Source organism: Lonchura striata, chromosome 5, assembly GCF_046129695.1.
Source record: "Lonchura striata isolate bLonStr1 chromosome 5, bLonStr1.mat, whole genome shotgun sequence".
NCBI lineage: Eukaryota > Metazoa > Chordata > Aves > Passeriformes > Estrildidae > Lonchura > Lonchura striata.
This window is the reverse complement of record NC_134607.1, coordinates 72,587,603-72,607,048: the sequence shown is the minus strand read 5'-3', so window position 1 is coordinate 72,607,048 and position 19,446 is coordinate 72,587,603. Positions and strand designations below refer to the sequence as shown.

Here is a 19,446-nt window from a genome sequence, read left to right as displayed (position 1 = left end):
TGGGAGCGCTCGGCGGGATGCGGCGGAACGTGGAGGTGAAGGCGCGGCTGAGGGAGCGGGAGGCAGTGCTGAGGGCGGCCCTGGCGCTGCGGGCGCTGGGCGCGGACGGGCCCGGGACCGGGCAGGAACCGACCCGGGAGCGCCCCGGGGCCGGGCAGGAGCCGCCGCAGCAGTGGCCCGGGGCCGGGCAGGTGCTGCTCCAGACCGACACGTTCTTCCGCGTGCCGCGGGGCCGGCTGAAGCTGCGCCGCACGCCGGTGAGGGGCGGCTGGAGGGGCTGGGCCCGGCGCTGTGCTGGGCTGTGCCTCTGCTCGCTGTGCTCACCTGTGGCCATCCTCACCTGTGCCCGTCCCCGTGCTCACTGTGCTCACCTGTGTCCGTGGTCACCTGTGTCCATCCTCACCTGTGCCCGTCCCCGTGCTCACTGTGCTCACCTGTGTCCATCCTCACCTGTGCCTCTGCTCACCGTGCTCACCTGTGCCTGTCCCTGTGCTCGGCTGTGCCTCCGTTCACTGTGCTAATCTATCCCTGTCCCCATCCTCACTTGTCCCTGTCCTCAGCTGTCCCCATGCTCACCTGTCCCCATCCTCACCTCTCCCCATGCTCACCTGTCCCTGTCCTCACCTGTCCCCATGCTCACCTGTCCCTGTCCTCACCTGTCCCCATCCTCACCTGTCCCCATGCTCACCTGTCCCTTTCCCTTTCCTGTCCCCATGCTCACCTGTCCCCGTGCTCACCTGTGCTCACCTGTCCTGATCCTCACCTGTCCCCGTGCTCACTGTCCCCACCTGTCCCCAGGACGGCCGGGGGGAGCTGATTTTCTACGAGCGCCCCGACAGAGCCGGCCCCAAGGTGTCCCTGTTCAGCACCAGCCCCACGGCCGACCCCGAGGGGCTGCAGGTGAGCGGGGTGGGCTGGGGCGGCCTGGCTGCCACCCCTGCCACCCCTGTGTCACCCCTGTGCCACCTCTGTGCCACCCCTGTGCCACCTCTGTGCCACCTCTGTGCCACCCCTGTGCCACCCCTGTGCCACCCCTGTGCCACCTCTGTGCCACCTCTGTGTCACCCCCTGTGCCACCCCTGTGCCACCTCTGTGCCACCCCTGTGCCACCCCTGTGCCACCCCTGTGTCACCCCCTGTGCCACCTCTGTGCCACCCCTGTGTCACCCCCTGTGCCACCTCTGTGTCCCCCCTGTGCCACCTCTGTGCCACCTCTGTGCCACCTCTGTGCCACCTCTGTGCCACCCCTGTGCCACCTCTGTGCCACCCCTGTGTCACCTCTGTGTCACCTCTGTGTCACCCCTGTGCCACCTCTGTGCCACCTCTGTGCCACCTCTGTGCCACCCCTGTGCCACCCCTGTGCCACCCCTGTGTCACCTCTGTGTCCCCTCTGTGCCACCTCTGTGCCACCCCTGTGCCACCCCTGTGTCACCTCTGTGTCACCTCTGTGTCACCCCTGTGCCACCTCTGTGCCACCTCTGTGCCACCTCTGTGCCACCCCTGTGCCACCCCTGTGCCACCTCTGTGTCACCTCTGTGCCACCTCTGTGCCACCCCCTGTGTCACCCCTGTGTCACCTCTGTGCCACCTCTGTGTCACCCCTGTGCCACCCCTGCCACCCCTGTGCCACCCCTGTGCCACCTCCTGTGTCACCTCTGTGCCACCCCTGTGCCACCTCTGTGCCACCCCTGTGCCACCCCCTGTGTCACCTCTGTGTCACCTCTGTGCCACCCCTGTGCCACCCCCTGTGCCACCCCTGCCCCTGTGTCCCCATGTCCCCGTGTCCCAGGCAGTGCTTTCACAGTCCCTGGGCGTGCTGGGCTGTGTGGGTCCCTGTGCCACCCCTGTCCCCATGTCCCCGTGTCCCATGTCCCAGGCGGTGCTGTCACAGTCCCATGTCCCGTGTCCCATGTCCCAGGCGGTGCTGTCACAGTCCCATGTCCCGTGTCCCGTGTCCCAGGCGGTGCTGTCACAGTCCCGTGTCCTGTGTCCCGTGTCCCATGTCCCGTGTCCCAGGCGGTGCTGTCACAGTCCCATGTCCTGTGTCCCATGTCCCGTGTCCCAGGCGGTGCTGTCACAGTCCCATGTCCCATGTCCCGTGTCCCGTGTCCCAGGCGGTGCTGTCACAGTCCCATGTCCCGTGTCCCAGGCGGTGCTGTCCCAGTCCCATGTCCCGTGTCCCGTGTCCCATGTCCCGTGTCCCAGGCGGTGCTGTCACAGTCCCTGGGCGTGCTGGGCACGGTGAGGAAGGAGCGGCTGCTGCTGCTGCTGGGCCAGACGCGGCTGCACCTGGACCGCGTGCAGGGCCTCGGCGACTTCCTGGAGCTGGAGGTGAGGGACAGCGGGGTGGCACGGGTGGCACGGGTGGCACGGGTGGCACGGGTGACCCGGGTGACCCGGGTGATGCGGTGGCACAGGTGGTGCTGCGGCCGGGGCAGAGCGAGCGGGACGGGCAGCGCCTGGCACGGGACCTGCTGCGGGACCTCGGCGTGGCCGACAGCGACCTCGTCCCTGGGGCCTACCTGGACCTGCTGCTGGCACGGGGGCACGGCGGGGACAGCGGGGACAGCGCCCCGTGCCAGGGACAGCAGGGCTGAGGGCAGGGCCCCCCTGGAACCCTGCTGTGCCTTCTCACACCCTAGGAGCACACTGTGACTGTCCCGTGGACACCCTGTGCCCACCCCATGGACACCCTGTGCCCCCTATGGACACCCTGTACCCCTATGGACACCCCGTGCCCACCCTATATACACCCTGTGCCCGCCCCATGGACACCCTGTGCCCCCTATGGACACCCTGTACCCCTATGGACACCCCGTGCCCACCCTATATACACCCTGTGCCCGCCCCATGGACACCCTGTGCCCCTGATGGACACCCCGTGCCCACCCCATAAACACCCTGTGCCCGCCCCATGGACACCCTGTGCCCCCTATGGACACCCCGTGCCCACCCCATAAACACCCTGTGCCCCCAATGGACACCCTGTACCCCTATGGACACCCTGTGCCCACGCTATAAACACCCTGTGCCCCCGATGGACACCCTGTGCCCACCCCATAAACACCCTGTACCCCCTATGAACACCCCGTGCCCACCCCATGGACACCCTGTGCCCCTATGGACACCCTGTGCCCACCCCATGGACACCCTGTACCCCTGTGGACACCCTGTGCCCACCCTATATACACCCTGTGCTCCTGATGGACACCCCGTGCCCACCCCATGGACACCCTGTACCCCCTATGAACACCCCGTGCTCACCCCATGGACACCCTGTGCCCACCCTATATACACCCTGTGCCCCTATGGACACCCTGTGCCTTCTTCTACCCCATAAACATCCTGTACCCCTATGGACACCCTGTGCCTGCCCCATAAACACCCTGTGCCTTGTCACACCCCATAAACACCCCACAGACACCCCCAGCCCCAAAACCCCCCTGGAAACCCCACACCCACCCCACAGACACCCCACAGACACCCCATACCCACCCCACAGACACCCCCTGTCCTCTCCCACCCCACAGACACCGCCAGTCCCATAATGTCCCCTGGAAACCTCATACCCACCCCACAGACACCCCACACCCACCCCACAGACACTCCATACCCACCCCACAGACCACCCCAGCCCCAGAACCCCCCTGGAAACCCCACACCCACCCCACAGCCACCCCACACCCACCCCACACCCACCCCATGGACACCCCACACCCACCCCACAGACACCCCCAGCCCCAGAACCCCCCTGGAAACCCCACACCCACCCCACACCCACCCCACACCCACCCCATGGACACCCCACACCCACCCCACAGACACCCCACAGACCCCCCCAGCCCCAAAAGCCCCACAGCCACCCCACACCCACCCCACATCCACCCTACACCCACCCCACGGACACCCCACAGACACCCCACAGACACCCCTCTCCCACCCCACGGACCCCCCCAGCCCCAAAACCCCCTGGAAACCCCGCAGTGCCCCCGTGCCCCCCTGTCCCCCCCGTGTCACCAATAAACTCCGTGCCCGTGCCCAGCTGTGCCCGTCCCCGCTCCCCCTGTGCCCCCCTGTCCCCCCGGGCTCGGGGCGGCAGCGACGCCCGGCCCCGGTCCCGGATTATGTCGGGATCCCCGGGAAGGGCCGGGGGGGCTGGGGGTGACAGATGGGGGATTTGGGACGGGGGGGTGGCAGCTGTGCCAGCTGCTGCCGCTGCCAGCCCCGGAAAATCCCCGGGATCCGGCTGGGGATGGAGATCCCAAAGCTTTCCGGGAGGAGTTTTCCCAAATTTCCCAAAGGGAGGCCCAGGCCAGGATCCTGGAGAGCCCTGGAGGGGCTGGAATGGGGCCAGGGAAGGGAACGGGGCAGGAAGGGCTGGAGAACTCCAGAGGGGTTTGGGATTTGGGCTGGAAAATTCCAGTGGAATTGGGATTTGGGCTGGAAAACTCCAGTGGAATTGGGATTTGGGCTGGAAAATTCCAGAGGGATTTGAAAAGGGGCTGGAAAATTCCAGAAGGATTTGGGATTTGGGCTAGAAAATTCCAGAAGGATTTGGGATTTGGGCTGGAAAATTCCAGAGGGATTTGAAAAGGGGCTGGAAAATTCCAGAGGGATTTGAAAAGGGGCTGGAAAATTCCAGAAGGATTTGAAAAGAGGCCGGAAAATTCCAGAAGGATTTGAAAAGGGGCTGGAAAATTCCAGAGGGATTTGGGATTTGGGCTGAAAAACTCCAGTGGAATTGAGATTTGGGCTGGAAAACTCGAGAGATTTGGGAAAATTCCAGAGGGATTTGGGATTTGGGCTGGAAAACTCCAGAGGGATTTGGGCTGGATTTGAGAGAGATTTGAGAAGGGGCTGGAAAATTCCAGAAGGATTTGGGATCTGGGTTGGAAAATTCCTGTGGAATTGGGATTTGGGCTAGAAAACTCCAGAGGGATTTGGGATTTGGGCTGAAAAACTCCAGAGGGATTTGGGATTTGGGCTGGAACACTCCAAAGGGATTTGGGATTTGGGCTGGAACACTCCAGAGGGATTTGGGCTGGAAAATTCCAGTGGGATTTGGGATTTGGGCTGGAAAATTCCAGTGGGATTTGGGATTTGGGCTGGAAAATTCCAGTGGGTTTTGGGATTTGGGCTGGAAAATTCCAGTGGGATTTGGGATTTGGGCTCAGCCCGGTGCAGAGGCGGCTCCGGGGCTCCTTTGGGACGGGCTCCGGCTCATCCCGGGATTCTCAGGGAAGCTTCTGGAAGCCCTGGGCCGGCCCCGGCCTCCCTCATTCCCGAGGGATTTCCCTTCGCTTCCCAGATTTCCCTGTCCCTCATTCCCGAGGGTTTCCCTTCGCTTCCCAGATTTCCCTGTCCCTCATTCCCGAGGGTTTCCCTTCGCTTCCCAGATTTCCCTGTCCCTCATTCCCGAGGGATTTTCCTTCGCTTCCCAGATTTCCCTGTCCCTCATTCCCGAGGGTTTCCCTTCGCTTCCCAGATTTCCCTGTCCCTCATTCCCGAGGGATTTTCCTTCGCTTCCCAGATTTCCCTGTCCCTCATTCCCGAGGGTTTCCCTTCGCTTCCCAGATTTCCCTGTCCCTCATTCCCGAAGGATTTCCCTTCGCTTCCCAGATTTCCCTGTCCCTCATTCCCGAGGGTTTCCCTTCGCTTCCCAGATTTCCCTGTCCCTCATTCCCGAGGGATTCCCTTCGCTTCCCAGATTTCCCTGTCCCTCATTCCCGAGGGTTTCCCTTCGCTTCCCAGATTTTCCCCGGGCCGTGCCGGGCGCTGGTGGATCTGGGATTTCCCAGCTTTGACTTTTCCTCTTCCAAAGGGAAATTCCCTCAATTTCTGCTGGAATCTTGGCTCTGGGAGCCAAGGTTGGATGGGGAGAGGGGCCGGGATTTGGGGATTTGGGGATTTGGGGATTTGGGAATGAGGAGAGCCCGCGGCTCCGTGGGAAGGACTCGGCTGGAAGTGAGAGGGATGGGGGAAAACTTGGGATAAGGATCGAAGGGATGGATTTCCCTCAGGCTGGATTGTCCCAGCAGGAATTTCTCCCGTTTGTCGGAGCTTCGCCGGGTCCGGGTGGATCCTCGGGATCCGTTCCGGGAGCTGAAGGTTTGGGATCGGCCCAGGGTGGAATTCACGGATCCTGGGAATGGAAACGCTTGGAAAACTTCCTGGGCTGTGCCCGTGGGATCTCCTGGATCCCGGGGATCCTCGGGATGGGCTGGGAGGTCCATTCCCCACCAGGATTGGGGAATTGTGGGATCCTTGCCCATGGAATGCCGGCGGTGCCTCGGGAAGGGCCCCGAGCCCCCCCGGGCTGGGCAGGGGCTGCCGGGATCCGTGCAGGGAGAGCCCGGGAAAAGTGGGATCTGCCCCGGGAAAAGTGGGATCTGCCCTGGGAAAAGTGGGATCTGCCCCAGGAAAAGTGGGATCTGCCCCGGGAAAAGTGGGATCTGCCCCGGGAAAAGTGGGATCTGCCCCGGGAAAAGTGGGATCCGCCCCGGGAAAAGTGGGATCTGCCCCGGGAAAAGTGGGATCTGCCCCGGGAAAAGTGGGATCTGCCCTGGGAAAAGTGGGATCCTCCCCGGGAAAAGTGGGATCTGCCCCAGGAAAAGTGGGATCTGCCCCGGGAAAAGTGGGATCCGCCCTGGGAAAAGTGGGATCTGCTCCAGGGAAAAGTGGGATCTGCCCCGGGATCGGGGCGGCTCTGCCGGCATCGGGGCAGGATCGGGAATGTCCTCCTGGCTCTGCCCAGCTCCTGCCAGGAGCCAGCGGGGATCGGGATCTGCTCCAGGGAATGAGCCCCGGGAAAAGAGGGAGCGGCCTCAGCCCGGCCAGGGCAGGCTGGGATTGGAGATTTGGGATCATTTTCCATGGAAAAGGGGCCAGGCCCTGGCAGGGGCTGCCCAGGGAGCTTTGGAATGCCCATCCCTGGAGGTGCCCGAGGAATTCCCGGAATTCCACTCAGGGCTGGGATCGGGCCCAGCTGGGACTCGGTGCCCTTGGAATTTTTTCCAGCCTCAATAATCTGGGAATTCAGTGCTCACACCCCCATGAGAATTCCCAGCACATCCTGGTTATCCAGGGAATGAGCCCTGGGAGAAGAGGGAGCGGCCTCAGCCTGGATCAGTGGGGAGATTTGGGATCATTTTCCATGGAAAAGGGGCCAGAGGAATCCCGGAGCTTCCCGAGTGGGATCCCAAAGGAGCATCGGGCCCAGTTTGGGATTCCCATCCTTGGGAATCCTTTGCAGTCCCTTACAGCCGCTGTTCCCGCTGGCAGTTTGGGAATCCCGGGCTTGGGAGGATCCTGCTGGGTTTTTGGGGAATGTTTTCCCCATGGAATGTGGCTCAACCACCCCGGGGGGAAGCTCCTGGAACCCCAAATCCCCGCCGGGGCAGGGCCGCGTCCCAAAACCCCAAAGGAACGGAGATGGGAGCGGGAATGTTGGGGTGGAAGCTGGGAATGGGACACGGAGGGGACTGGGGGACACGGAGGGGATTGGGGACACAGGGGACACTGAGGGGATTGGGGGACACAGGGGACACGGAGGGGATTGGGGGACACTGAGGGGATTGGGGGACACAGGGGACACGGAGGGGATTGGGAGGGAATTGGGGACACTGAGGGGATTTGGGGACACAGGGGGGACACTGAGGGAATTGGGGACACTGAGGGAATTGGGGGACACGGAGGGGATTGGGGACACAGGGGGACACGGAAGGAATTGGGGACACTGAGGGAATTGGGGGATACTGAGAGAATTGGGGGACACAGGGGGACACGGAAGGAATTGGGGACACTGAGGGAATTGGGGGACACGGAGGGAACTGGGGACATGGGGACACTGAGGGGATTGGGGACACTGAGGGAATTGGGGGACACAGGGGACACTGAGGGGATTGGGGGACACGGAGGGAACTGGGAACACGGGGACACTGAGGGGATTGGGGACACTGAGGGAATTGGGGGACACAGGGGACACTGAGGGGATTGGGAGGGAATTGGGAACACTGAGGGAATTGGGGGACACAGGGGGACACTGAGGGAATTTGGGACACAGGGAATTGGGGGACACAGAGGGGACAGTGAGGGAATTGGGGGACATGGAGGGACACTGAGGGAATTGGGGGACACGGGGACACGGAGGGAATTTGGGACACGGAGGGAATTGGGGGATACTGAGAGAATTGGGGGACACAGGGGGACACGGAGGGAATTGGGGGACACAGGGGGACACGGAAGGAGTTGGGGAAACAGGGAATTGGGGCACATGGAGGGACACTGAGGGAATTGGGGGACACGGAGGGAATTGGGGGACACAGGGGGACACGGAGGGAACTGGGGACACTGAGGGGATTGGGGACACTGTGGGGATTGGGTGACACAGGGGGGACACGGAGGGAACTGGGGACACTGAGGGGATTGGGGGACACTGAAGGACACGGAGGGAACTGGGGGACACGGAGGCACCCCACGTTCACGGGTGGCAGTGCGGGGGTCCCTCTGCCCGCCCCCCAAACCGGGGCCGTCCCTGGGGTCCCCCCGCACGTCCCCGCGGCCTCAGCGGCGGCCGCTGCCCGGTGCCGGCGCCCGGTGCGCAGCACCGCGGACAGCTCCGGTCCCGGTCCGCCCGCGGCCCCGCAGAGCCGCGAGCACCGTGCCGAGCCCCAGCACCCTATGGACTGCCCCAGCACCCTATGGACTGCCCCAGCACCCTATGGACTGCCCCAGCACCCTATGGACTGCCCCAGCACCCTATGGACTGCCCCAGCACCCTATGGACTGCCCCGAGCACCCTGCAGAGCCCCAGCACCCTATGGACTGCCCTGAGCACCCTATGGACTGCCCTGAGCACCGTGCCGAGCCCCAGCACCCTATGGACTGCCCCGAGCACCGTGCCGAGCCCCAGCACCCTATGGACTGCCCCGAGCACCCTGCCGAGCCCCAGCACCCTATGGACTGCCCCGAGCACCCTATGGACTGCCCCGAGCACCCTGCCGAGCCCCAGCACCCTATGGACTGCCCTGAGCACCCTGCCGAGCCCCAGCACCCTATGGACTGCCCCGAGCACCGTGCAGAGCCCCAGCACCCTATGGACTGCCCCGAGCACCCTGCAGAGCCCCAGCACCCTATGGACTGCCCTGAGCACCGTGCAGAGCCCCAGCACCCTATGGACTGCCCCGAGCACCCTATGGACTGCCCCGAGCACCCTGCAGAGCCCCAGCACCCTATGGACTGCCCTGAGCACCCTGCAGAGCCCCAGCACCCTATAGACTGCCCTGAACCCCTAAAGACCCCCTTACAGAGCCCTGAGCACCCTACAGACCCCCAGCACCCTATAGACTGCCCTGCCCCCCTACAGAACCCTTCCCTTCCCTTCCCTTCCCTTCCCTTCCCTTCCCTTCCCTTCCCTTCCCTTCCCTTCCCTTCCCTTCCCTTCCCTTCCCTTCCCTTCCCTTCCCTTCCCTTCCCTTCCCTTCCCTTCCCTTCCCTTCCCTTCCCTTCCCTTCCCAGGACCCCTCCCCATTCCCATACCCCCCCAATCCCATCCCACACCCCCAGATCCCCCCAGGACCGCCCCTCATCCCATCCCACCCCAATCCCATCCCATCGATCCCACCCCAATCCCATCCCATCGATCCCACCCCATCCCATCCCCCCCTCCCCTCCCTCTCCCTCCCTCCCTCCCGCCGCCCCCGCCCCTCCCGGCTCCTCCCTCTCCCCGTTTTTCCCGCAGCTCCTCCCGCCCCTCTCCCCGTTTTTCCCGCAGCTCCTCCTCCCTCTCCCCGCTCGTTTCCCGCAGCTCCTCCTCCCTCTCCCCGCTCGTTTCCCGCAGCTCCTCCTCCCTCTCCCCGCGGCTCCCGCAGCTCCTCCTCCGTCTCCCCCGTGCCCCCATCCCGCGGCTGCCCCCGCCCCTCTCCCCGCCGCTCCCGCAGCTCCTCCCGCCGCTCCCCCCCGCTCCCGCAGCTCCGCAGTCCGGCGCAGCCCCGGCCGGAGAAAATGGCGGATCGCGCCGAGATGTTCTCGCTCTCCACCTTCCACTCGCTCTCCCCGCCCGGCTGCCGGTGAGCGGGGGATGCGCGGGGTGGGATGCGCGGGCTGCGATGCGCGGGCTGCGATGCGGGGTCGCGCTGCCCTTCCCCTCCCGCTGTCCCGCCCTTGCACCGGGCCCGCACCCCGGTACCCCCCCCCGCCCCTTCGTTCACCTTGGGATGCGGGACCGGGCGGGCTCCCGCCGTCCCCCGCCCCGCCGCGGCCCTTCCCGGGATTAACGGCGCAGCCGCCGCCATCCGGCCCCCGGAGCGGGCGGGGGGCGCGGGGTCCCCTCCGTCCCCTTCCCCTCGCCGCGGCGGGGAGCCCCCCCGGCCTCCGCCTGCCCCCGGGGCCGCCGCATCCCGGGGCCGCTGCGGGAGGAGCCGCCGCCGCCTCTTTGTCTCTCCCGAGGCGCCGCAGCGGCCCCGGGATGGGGACGGGAATTGGGGGGGGGGCGCCGGTCCCGGGAGTGGGTGGGGGGCGGCGGCGGCTCAGCACCCCTCGAGGCTCGGCGCGGCCGGGGGGATGCCGGGGGGTTCCCGCAGCCGGAGCCCCGGGATCGGTCACCTTCCCGCAGGGCCGCCGGGGGTCCCGCGGGGAGGGGACGGGGCTGGGCCCGCCCCGCGGCTGACCTTGGGGGGGTGCGGGGGTGCGGGGTCGGGGTGCGGGTCGCGGTGCGGGCCGCGGGCCGGGCTGGCGCACTGCGGGGCCCGCACGGCCGGCAGGGCAATGGGAAGGGCGGGAGGCGGCGGCGAGGGGCGCCCGGAGGGCCCCGGGGCTGCGGGAGCTGCGGAGAGAGGAGCGGGGGACGGCGAGGCTGCGGGACGTGCCCTTGGGTGGCTGTGGCCTGTGCTGGCCAGGGCTCCCCTCCTCTGGGCTGTCCCCGTCGCCAGGATGTCCCCTCCTCTGAGCATCTCGGATGTCCCCTCCTCTGAGCATCTCCATCTCCGGGATGTCCCCCCTCCCTGAGCATCCCCGTCCCCGGGATGTCGCTGTCCCCGGGATGTCCCCCTACCCTGAGCATCCCCCTCCCCAGGATGTCGCTTTCCCCGGGATGTCGCTGTCCCCGGGATGTCCCCTCCTCTGAGCATCTCGGATGTCCCCTCCTCTGAGCATCTCCATCTCCGGGATGTCCCCCTACCCTGAGCATCCCCGTCCCCGGGATGTCGCTGTCCCCGGGATGTCGCTGTCCCCGGGATGTCCCCCTACCCTGAGCATCCCCGTCCCCGGGATGTCGCTGTCCCCGGGATGTCGCTGTCCCCGGGGTGTCCCTGCCCGCGGTGGCGCAGGGAGGGGACACCACGGCCTCGCTGGGGCTGCTCGGCCCCGGGCCGGGCCGTGGGGCAGCCGGGCCCAGCCCGGGCAGCGGGAGCTGCGTCCGGAGCCATCCCAAAAGCCGGGGCCCATCCCTGGGGCAGCCGTGGCCGCGCTCGGGGCTCCCCGGTGGTGCCGAGATCCAGCCGGGAATGGTGGCGGAGGCCCCGAACCCGGCTCTGCCTTTCCCAGGGAGCCGCGGGGAGGGGGTGCCCAGCCCGGATGGGGCGGCCGCTGGGGTGGGACCCCCTGGCCGGGAGAGGGAGGCCGGAACGGGTGGGAATGCCCCTCCGATCTGGGAATGTCCCCTCGATCTGGGAATGTTCGATTGGGAATGCCCCTCCGATCTGGGAATGTCCCCTCGATCTGGGAATGTCCCCTCGATCTGGGGATGTTCGATCTGGGAATGCCCCCTCGATCTGGGAATGTCCCCTCGATCTGGGAATATTCGATCTGGGAATGTCCCCTCGATCTGGGACTGTTCGATCTAGGAATGTCCCCTCGATCTGGGAATGTTCGAGGTGGGAATGTTCGAGGTGGGAATTCCAGGCGCACCCGCAGCCGGGCCTTGGGATGGCTCCAGCCCCAGGTGCCAGGCAGGAGCCCCCGGTCCCCAATTTGGGGTGACCACAGGGTCAGAGTCAGCTCCGGGAGCAGCTGGGCACGGGGCGGGCGGGGGTCTCTTCCCGGCCGTTCTGGGGGTCCCTTCCCGGCCTCTCTGGGGATCCCTTCCAGGCTGTTCTGGGGGTCCCTTCCCGGCCGCTCTGGGGGTCCCTTCCCGGCTGTTCTGGGGGTCCCTTCCCGGCCGTTCTGGGGATCCCTTCCTGGCCGTTCTGGGGATCCCTTCCTGGCCGTTCTGGGGGTCCCTTCCTGGCCGTTCTGGGGATCCCTTCCTGGCCGTTCTGGGGATCCCTTCCAGGCCGTTCTGGGGATCCCTTCCTGGCCGTTCTGGGGGTCCCTTCCTGGCCGTTCTGGGGGTCCCTTCCCGGCTGCTCTGGGGGTCCCTTCCCGGCCACTCTGGGGGTCCCTTCCCGGCCGCTCTGGGGGTCCCTTCCAGGCTGTTCTGGGGGTCCCTTCCCGGCCGTTCTTGGGGTCCCTTCCCAGCCGTTCTGGGGATCCCTTCCCGGCCGTTCTGGGGGTCCCTTCCAGGCTGTTCTGGGGGTCCCTTCCCAGCCGTTCTGGGGATCCCTTCCCGGCCTCTGGGGGTCCCTTCCCGGCCTCTCTGGGGGTCCCTTCCAGGCTGTTCTGGGGGTCCCTTACTATCCGTTCTGGGGGTCCCTTCCCGGCCGTTCTGGGGGTCCCTTCCCATCCGTTCTGGGGATCCCTTCCCGGCCGCTCTGGGGGTCCCTTCCTGGCCGTTCTGGGGGTCCCTTCCTGGCCGCTCTGGGGGTCCCCTCCCGGCCACTCTGGGGTCCCCTCCCAGCCGTTCTGGGGGTCCCTTCCTGGCCGTTCTGGGGTCCCCTCCCGGCGCTCCGAGCCACCGGAGCTGGCAGGGATGAGGAAATTCCCTCGGCCCCGGCAGCGCTGGCACCGCCGCTGGCCCCTGCCCGGCCCTCCCGGCCCCTGCCCGCCCCTGGGGTCCCTCGCTCGGGGTGGTGGCATCGGGGTCACCGCGATGCCGTAGCGGGGGGGTCCTGCGGGTTCCAGCCCTTCCCGATCCCTCTGCGGCTGCGGGGCTGGGCGAGACCCCCCGGCCCTGCCCCGCCCGCGGCTCCGCGGCTGTCCCTCGGTCCCGGCCGGCCCCGGAGTGTCCCCGAGGTGGGGACGGGCGCTGTCCTGGTCCCCGCTGCTCGTCCCCGCCGCTGTGGCCCTGCACCCGTGTCCCCGTGTCCCTGCCGTTGGCCCCGGCCCGGTCCCCAGGGTCCCATCGGGGAGATGGTGGGACTGGATGGGCTCTCACTGCTGGTTCCACCCCGCCGGAGTGTCCCCATCCCACCAGAGTGTCCCCACCCTGCCAGAGTATCCACCCCATCCCACCACAGTGTCCCCATCCCACCAGAGTGTCCCCACCCCACCAGAGTGTCCACCCCATCCCACCAGAGTGACCCCATCCCACCACAGTGTCCCCATCCCACCACAGCGTCCCCATCCCACTGTGACCACCCCACCAGAGTGTCCCCATCCCACCAGAGTGTCCCCACCCCACCAGAGTGTCCACCCCATCCCACCAGAGTGTCCCCATCCCACCAGAGTGTCCCCATCCCACCAGAGTGTCCACCCCATCCCACCAGAGTGTCCCCATCCCACCAGAGTGTCCCCATCCCACTGTGACCACCCCATCCCACCAAAGTGTCCCCACGCCACCACAGTGTCCCTATCCCATCCCATCCCATCCCATCCCATCCCATCCCATCCCATCCGGGGGTACAGGAGGGGACCCCGAGGTCCCCACCCCAGGAGGACCCGGCCCCTCTGTTCCTGTCCCCCGGGTGCCCCCAGGGCCCCCTCAGACCCCGGGGTCAGCAGAGGGTCCCGGGGTTCTCCCTGCAGGGGGGCAGCCCCCGATATCCCGTGGGGTTGGCGAGATGGCTCTGCACCCCAAAATCATGGGATCTGCTCCCCAAAATCATGGGATCTGCTCCCCAAAATCATGGGCTCTGCACCCTGACATGCTGGGCTCTGCACCCCAAAATCCTGGCATCTGCACCCCAAAATTCTGGGATCTGCAACCTGACATCCTGGGTCTGCACCCCAAAATCCTGGGCTCTGCACCCCAAAATTCTGGGATCTGCACCCCAAAATCCTGGGATTTGCAACTCAATATCCTGGGCTCTGCACCCCAAAATCCTGGGATCTGCACCCTGTAGGGCTCAGCACCCCAATATCCTGGGATCTGCACCCTGTAGGGCTCTGCACCCCGACATCCTGGGATTTGCACCTCAATATCCTGGGATTTGCACCCCAACACCCTGGGATTTGCACCCCAACACCCTGGGATTTGCATCCCAACATCCTGGGATCTGCACTCCAATATTCTGGGATCTGCACCTCAGGATCTCAGGGATCTGGTCCCCAACACCCCTGGGCTCTGCACCCCAAAGGGTTCTGCTCCCTGACACCCCAAAACTCTGCTCCCCAGCACCCTGGGGCTCTGCACCCCAAAAGGTTCTGCTCCCTGACACCCCAAATCTCTGCTCCCCAGCACCCTGGGGCTCTGCACCCCAAAAGGTTCTGCTCCCTGACACCCCAAAACTCTGCTCCCCAGCACCCTGGGGCTCTGCACCCCAAAAAGCTGCGCTCCCCACCCCCCCGGGACCCTTCACCCCACAGCCCCCGGGCCCCCCGTTCCCCTGCGGCTTTTGGGGTCCCGCTCGGCCCCGGCCCCGGCCCCGTTTCCGCTGGTTTTGCCCCAAATCCGCGCGGCGCGGCGCGGCCGTGCCCTACTTGCGGGAATTACGGGATTAGGGGAATCTTCCTGCCGGGAGCGGCGGCGCCAGCACCGCGGGGGGGACCGGGGACAGCCCCGGCTCCCCCCGGGCTGCGACCCGCTGCCCCGAGCCCACCTGGGTGCCCTCAGCCCCGCGGAGGGTGGGCACAGGGTCCCAGGGTGCCCAGGTGCTGCCACACCCCCCTGGGGACAAACTGGGGGTGTCCCCAGCCCCGCAGAGGGTGGGCACAGGGTCCCAGGGTGCCCAGGTGCTGCCACACCCCCCTGGGGACAAGCTGGGGGTCCTGGGTGTCCCCAACCCCACAGAAGGTGGGCACAGGGTCCCACTGGCACCTGGCTGCTGCCACACTCCCCTGGGGATGGTCCTGGGTGTCCCCAGCCCCGCAGAGGGTGGGCACAGGCTCCCAGGGTGCCCAGGTGCTGCCACACCCCCCTGGGGACAAACTGGGGGTGTCCCCAACCCCATGGAAGGTGGGCACAGGGTCCCACTGGTGCCCAGGTGCTGCCACACTCCTCTGGGGACAAGCTGGGGGTGCTCCGTGTCCCCAACCCCATGGAAGGTGGGCACAGGGTCCCACTGGTGCCCAGGTGCTGCCACACTCCCCTGGGGATGGTCCTGCATGTCCCCAAGCCCGGGGACGGTGACCAGAGGGTCCCAGTGCCACCCAGACACCCTTGGGACCGGGATGGGGACTCTGGGTGTCCCCAAGCCCAAGGACAGTGACCAGAGGGTCCGGGTGCCACCCAGGCACCCTTGGGACCGGGATGGGGACTCTGGGTGTCCCCAAGCCCGGGGACGGTGACCAGAGTGTCCCAGTGGCACCCAGACACCCTTGGGACCGGGATGAGGACCCTGGGTGTCCCCAGGGCCAGGGAGGGTGACCAGGGGGTCCCGGTGCCACCCAGGCACCCTTGGGACCGGGATGGGGACCCTGGGTGTCCCCAAGGCCAGGGAGGGTGACCAGAGGGTCCGGGTGCCACCCAGGCCGTCCCTGCCAGCTGACGGAGCCCCCCCAAACCCCCAATTTCTGGTTTCCCAGCCCAAACCCCGCTGGGATTTTGGGATTCAGGGATTTGGGATTTTGGAATTTTGGGATTCGGGATTCGGGATTTGGGATTTCGGGATTTTGGGATATCGGAATTTTGGGATTTTGGGATTCAAGATTTCAGGATTTGGGATTTTGGGGATTCGGGATTTTGGGATTTTGGGATTTCTCCATTCCGTGGTTCCCGCTGGTCCCTGTGGCAGCCTCATTCCCGGGGCTGTGCTCAGGGTGTCACAGGCGGGGTCCCTTTGTCACCCCAGGGACCCCCGGCAGCGGGGTCACCCCACTCCTGGTGGCCGTCCCCTCCCCCTGGCTGGGTGCCACCGCCTGGTGCCAGCCCTGTGGGGACGTGTCCCTGGCGCTGTCCTGTGCAGCACCCAGGGGTGACAGGGTGTGGTGACATGTCCCTGTGTTATGGGGACATGTCCCTGGCGCTGTCCTGTGCAGCACCCAGGGGTGACAGGGTGTGGTGACATGTCTGTGTGGCACCCAGGGGTGACAGGGTGTGGTAACATGTCCCTGTGTTATGGGGACATGTCCCTGGCGCTGTCCTGTGCAGCACCCAGGGGTGACAGGGTGTGGTGACATGTCTGTGTAGCACCCAGGGGTGACAGGGTGTGGTAACATGTCCCTGTGTTATGGGGACATGTCCCTGGCGCTGTCCTGTGCAGCACCCAGGGGTGACAGGGTGTGGTGACATGTCTGTGTGGCACCCAGGGGTGACAGGGTGTGGTAACATGTCCCTGTGTTATGGGGACATGTCCCTGGCGCTGTCCTGTGCAGCACCCAGGGGTGACAGGGTGTGGTGACTTATCCTTTTGGCACCCAAAGGTGACAGGGCTGTGGTGACATGTCCGTGTGGCACCCAGGGGTGACAGGGCTGTGGTGACATGTCCGTGTGGCACCCAGGGGTGACAGTGTCCTGGTGCCATGTCTGTGTGGCACCCAGGGGTGACCAGGTTGTGGTGCCATGTCCGTGTGGCACCCAGGGGTGACAGGGTGTGGTGTCATGTCCCTGAAGTTGTCCTGTGCCAGCACCCAGAGGTGACAGGGCTGTGGTGCCATGTCCGTGTGGCACCCAGGGGTGACAGTGTCCTGGTGCCATGTCCATGTGGCACCCAGGGGTGACCAGGTTGTGGTGCCATGCCTGTGTGGCACCAGAGGTGACAGTGTCCTGGTGCCATGCTCGTGTGGCACCCAGGGGTGACAGTGTCCTGGTGCCATGTCTGTGTGGCACCCAGGGGTGACCAGGTTGTGGTGCCATGTCCGTGTGGCACCCAGGGGTGACAGTGTCCTGGTGCCATGTCCTTGTGGCACCCAGGGGTGACAGGGCTTGGTGCCCTGTCCGTGTGGCACCCAGGGGTGACAGGGCGTGGTGCCATGCCTGTGTGGCACCCAGGGGTGACAGTGTCCTGGTGCCATGTCCATGTGGCACCCAGGGGTGACCAGGTTGTGGTGACGTGCCCGTGTGGCACCCAGGGGTGACAGGTTGTGGTGCCATGTCCCTGTGTTATGGTGACATGTCCCTGAAGTTGTCCTGTGCCAGCACCCAGAGGTGACAGGGCTGTGGTGCCATGTCAATGTGGCACCCAGGGGTGACAGTGTCCTGGTGCCGTGTCCGTGTGGCACCCAGGGGTGACAGGGTGTGGTGCCATATCCGTGTGGCACCCAGGGGTGACAGTGTCCTGGTGCCATGTCCCTGTGGCACCCAGGGGTGACAGGTGTCCCCGCTGTGTCCCCGCTGTCCCCAGGCCGCCCCAGGACATCAGCCTGGAGGAGTTCGATGACGAGGACCTGTCCGAGATCACGGACGACTGCGGCATCGGCCTCAACTACGACTCCGACCACTACGAGAAGGTGCGGGGACATGGAGGGGACACTGCGGGGACACGGAGGGGACATGGAGGGGACACGGCGGGGACACGGAGGGGACACGGAGGGGACACGGAGCGGACATGGAGGGGACAGCGCGGGGACACGGAGGGGACAGTGCCGGGACAGTGCGGGGACACGGAGGGGACACGGAGGGGACACGGAGGGGACATGGAGGGGACATGGAGGGGACAGCGCGGGGACAGCGCGGGGACACGGAGGGGACAGCGCGGGGACACGGAGGGGACACGGAGGGGACATGGAGGGGACACGGTGGGGACACGGAGGGGACATGGAGGGGACACGGCGGGGACACGGAGGGGACACGGAGGGGACATGGAGGGGACATGGAGGGGACACGGAGGGGACACGGAGGGGACATGGAGGGGACACGGCGGGGACACGGAGGGGACAGCGCGGGGACAGCGCGGGGACACGGAGGGGACAGTGCGGGGACATGGAGGGGACAGCGCGGGGACACGGAGTGGACACGGAGGGGACAGCGCGGGGACACGGCGGGGACACGGAGGGGACACGGAGGGGACACGGAGGGGACACGGAGGGGACACGGCGGGGACAGCACGGGGACAGCGCGGGGACACGGCGGGGACAGCGCGGGGACACGGAGGGGACACGGAGGGGACACGGCGGGGACAGTGCGGGGACACGGAGGGGACACGGAGGGGACACGGCGGGGACACGGCGGGGACAGCGCAGGGACACGATGGGGGCTTTGGGGAGCCCGGGGGCTGCAGGGACACCGCGGGGACACCGCGGGGACATCGCGGGGACTGTGGGGACACCCCGGGGACACCGTGGGGACATGGCAGGGACACGGCGGGGGCTTTGGGGACACCGCGGGGACACGGCGGGGCCGCGGGGACACCGCCTGCCACGAGTGGCCCGCAGCGGTGGCTGCGGTGGCTCTGTGGGTGCCGAGGCCAAGGGGACGAGCCGGGGGTCCCCTGTCCCATCCCGGACAGCCCAGAGGGGGCTGGGGACGCTGCCACCCCCTGGGTGTCGGGGAGGGTGGCCCGCGGCTGTCCCCAGCTCCGGACGCGCTGCCACCCGCAGGACTGCCTGGTGCTGGAGCGCGGGGAGCAGCCGCACCCCGTGTGCACCTTCCAGGACGACTTCCAGGAGTTCGAGATGATCGACGACAACGACGACGAGGAGGAGGAGGAGGAGGAGGAGGAGGAGGAGGAAGGCAACGAGCCGGAGGCGCCGCCCTCCCCCTCGGCCTCGCCCATCCCCTCGCCCGCCCTGGACGAGACGCAGAAGCATCGCCCCACCACCCTCAACCTGACGGCCCCGGGCACCCAGGTGAGGCCGGGCTGGCCGCGGGTGTCCCCAGCCCGGGCTCCGTGTCCCCTTCCCCCCTGAGTCACTGTCCCTTCCCCTCTGAGTCACTGTCCCCAGCACCTGAGATCTGTCCCCTTCCCCTCTGAGGTCACTGTCCCTTCCCCTCTGAGTCACTGTCCCCAGCACCTGAGATCTGTCCCCTTCCCCTCCCTGGGTCACTGTCCCTTTCTCCCTGAGGTCACCGTCCCTTTCTCCCCTCCCTGGACACTGTCCCCTCCTCCCCGGGTCACCGTCCCTTCCCCCCTGAGGTCACTGTCCCCAACACCTGAGATCTGTGTCCCTTCCCCACCTTGGGTCCCTGTCCCCTCCCCTTGTGTCACTGTCCCCATCCCCCCCAGAATCTGTGTCCTTTTTCCCCCTGAGGTCACTGTCCCTTCCCCCCTGAGGTCACTGTCCCTTCCCCCTTTTGTGTCCCTGTCCCCTCCCGCTGA

At 66.5% G+C, this 19,446-nt stretch overlaps 2 protein-coding genes across 2 annotated transcripts in view; both read left to right on the top strand.

Annotated features, from left to right (window-relative positions):
- Positions 1 to 17: 17 nt before the first annotated feature.
- On the top strand, positions 18 to 2,965 carry LOC110479262 (uncharacterized). Its single transcript, XM_077783167.1, has 4 exons — positions 18 to 257; positions 799 to 900; positions 2,204 to 2,329; positions 2,416 to 2,965. Exons 1-4 carry the CDS (start codon positions 18 to 20, stop codon positions 2,593 to 2,595), a joined length of 648 nt encoding a protein of 215 aa, XP_077639293.1. The 3' UTR covers positions 2,596 to 2,965.
- A 6,956-nt stretch (positions 2,966 to 9,921) lies between these two features.
- Positions 9,922 to 19,446, top strand: part of MAPK8IP2 (mitogen-activated protein kinase 8 interacting protein 2) — a 38,631-nt gene continuing 29,106 nt past the window's right edge. Inside the window, exons 1-3 of the mRNA XM_077783166.1 lie at positions 9,922 to 10,065; positions 17,533 to 17,638; positions 18,728 to 18,976. Of these exons, the coding sequence (XP_077639292.1) occupies positions 10,001 to 10,065; positions 17,533 to 17,638; positions 18,728 to 18,976 (420 nt within the window). The 5' untranslated portion in view covers positions 9,922 to 10,000. The remainder of the gene's footprint in view (positions 10,066 to 17,532; positions 17,639 to 18,727; positions 18,977 to 19,446) is intronic.

Bases quoted from the DNA above. Each gene is read 5' to 3' on its own strand.
- LOC110479262 (XM_077783167.1), top strand. From the start codon at position 18: ATGCGGCGGAACGTGGAGGTGAAGGCGCGGCTGAGGGAGCGGGAGGCA. The intron at 258-798 runs GTGAGGGGCGGC...ACCTGTCCCCAG, and splicing joins TGAAGCTGCGCCGCACGCCG to GACGGCCGGGGGGAGCTGAT. The intron at 901-2,203 runs GTGAGCGGGGTG...CCCGTGTCCCAG, and splicing joins CCGACCCCGAGGGGCTGCAG to GCGGTGCTGTCACAGTCCCT.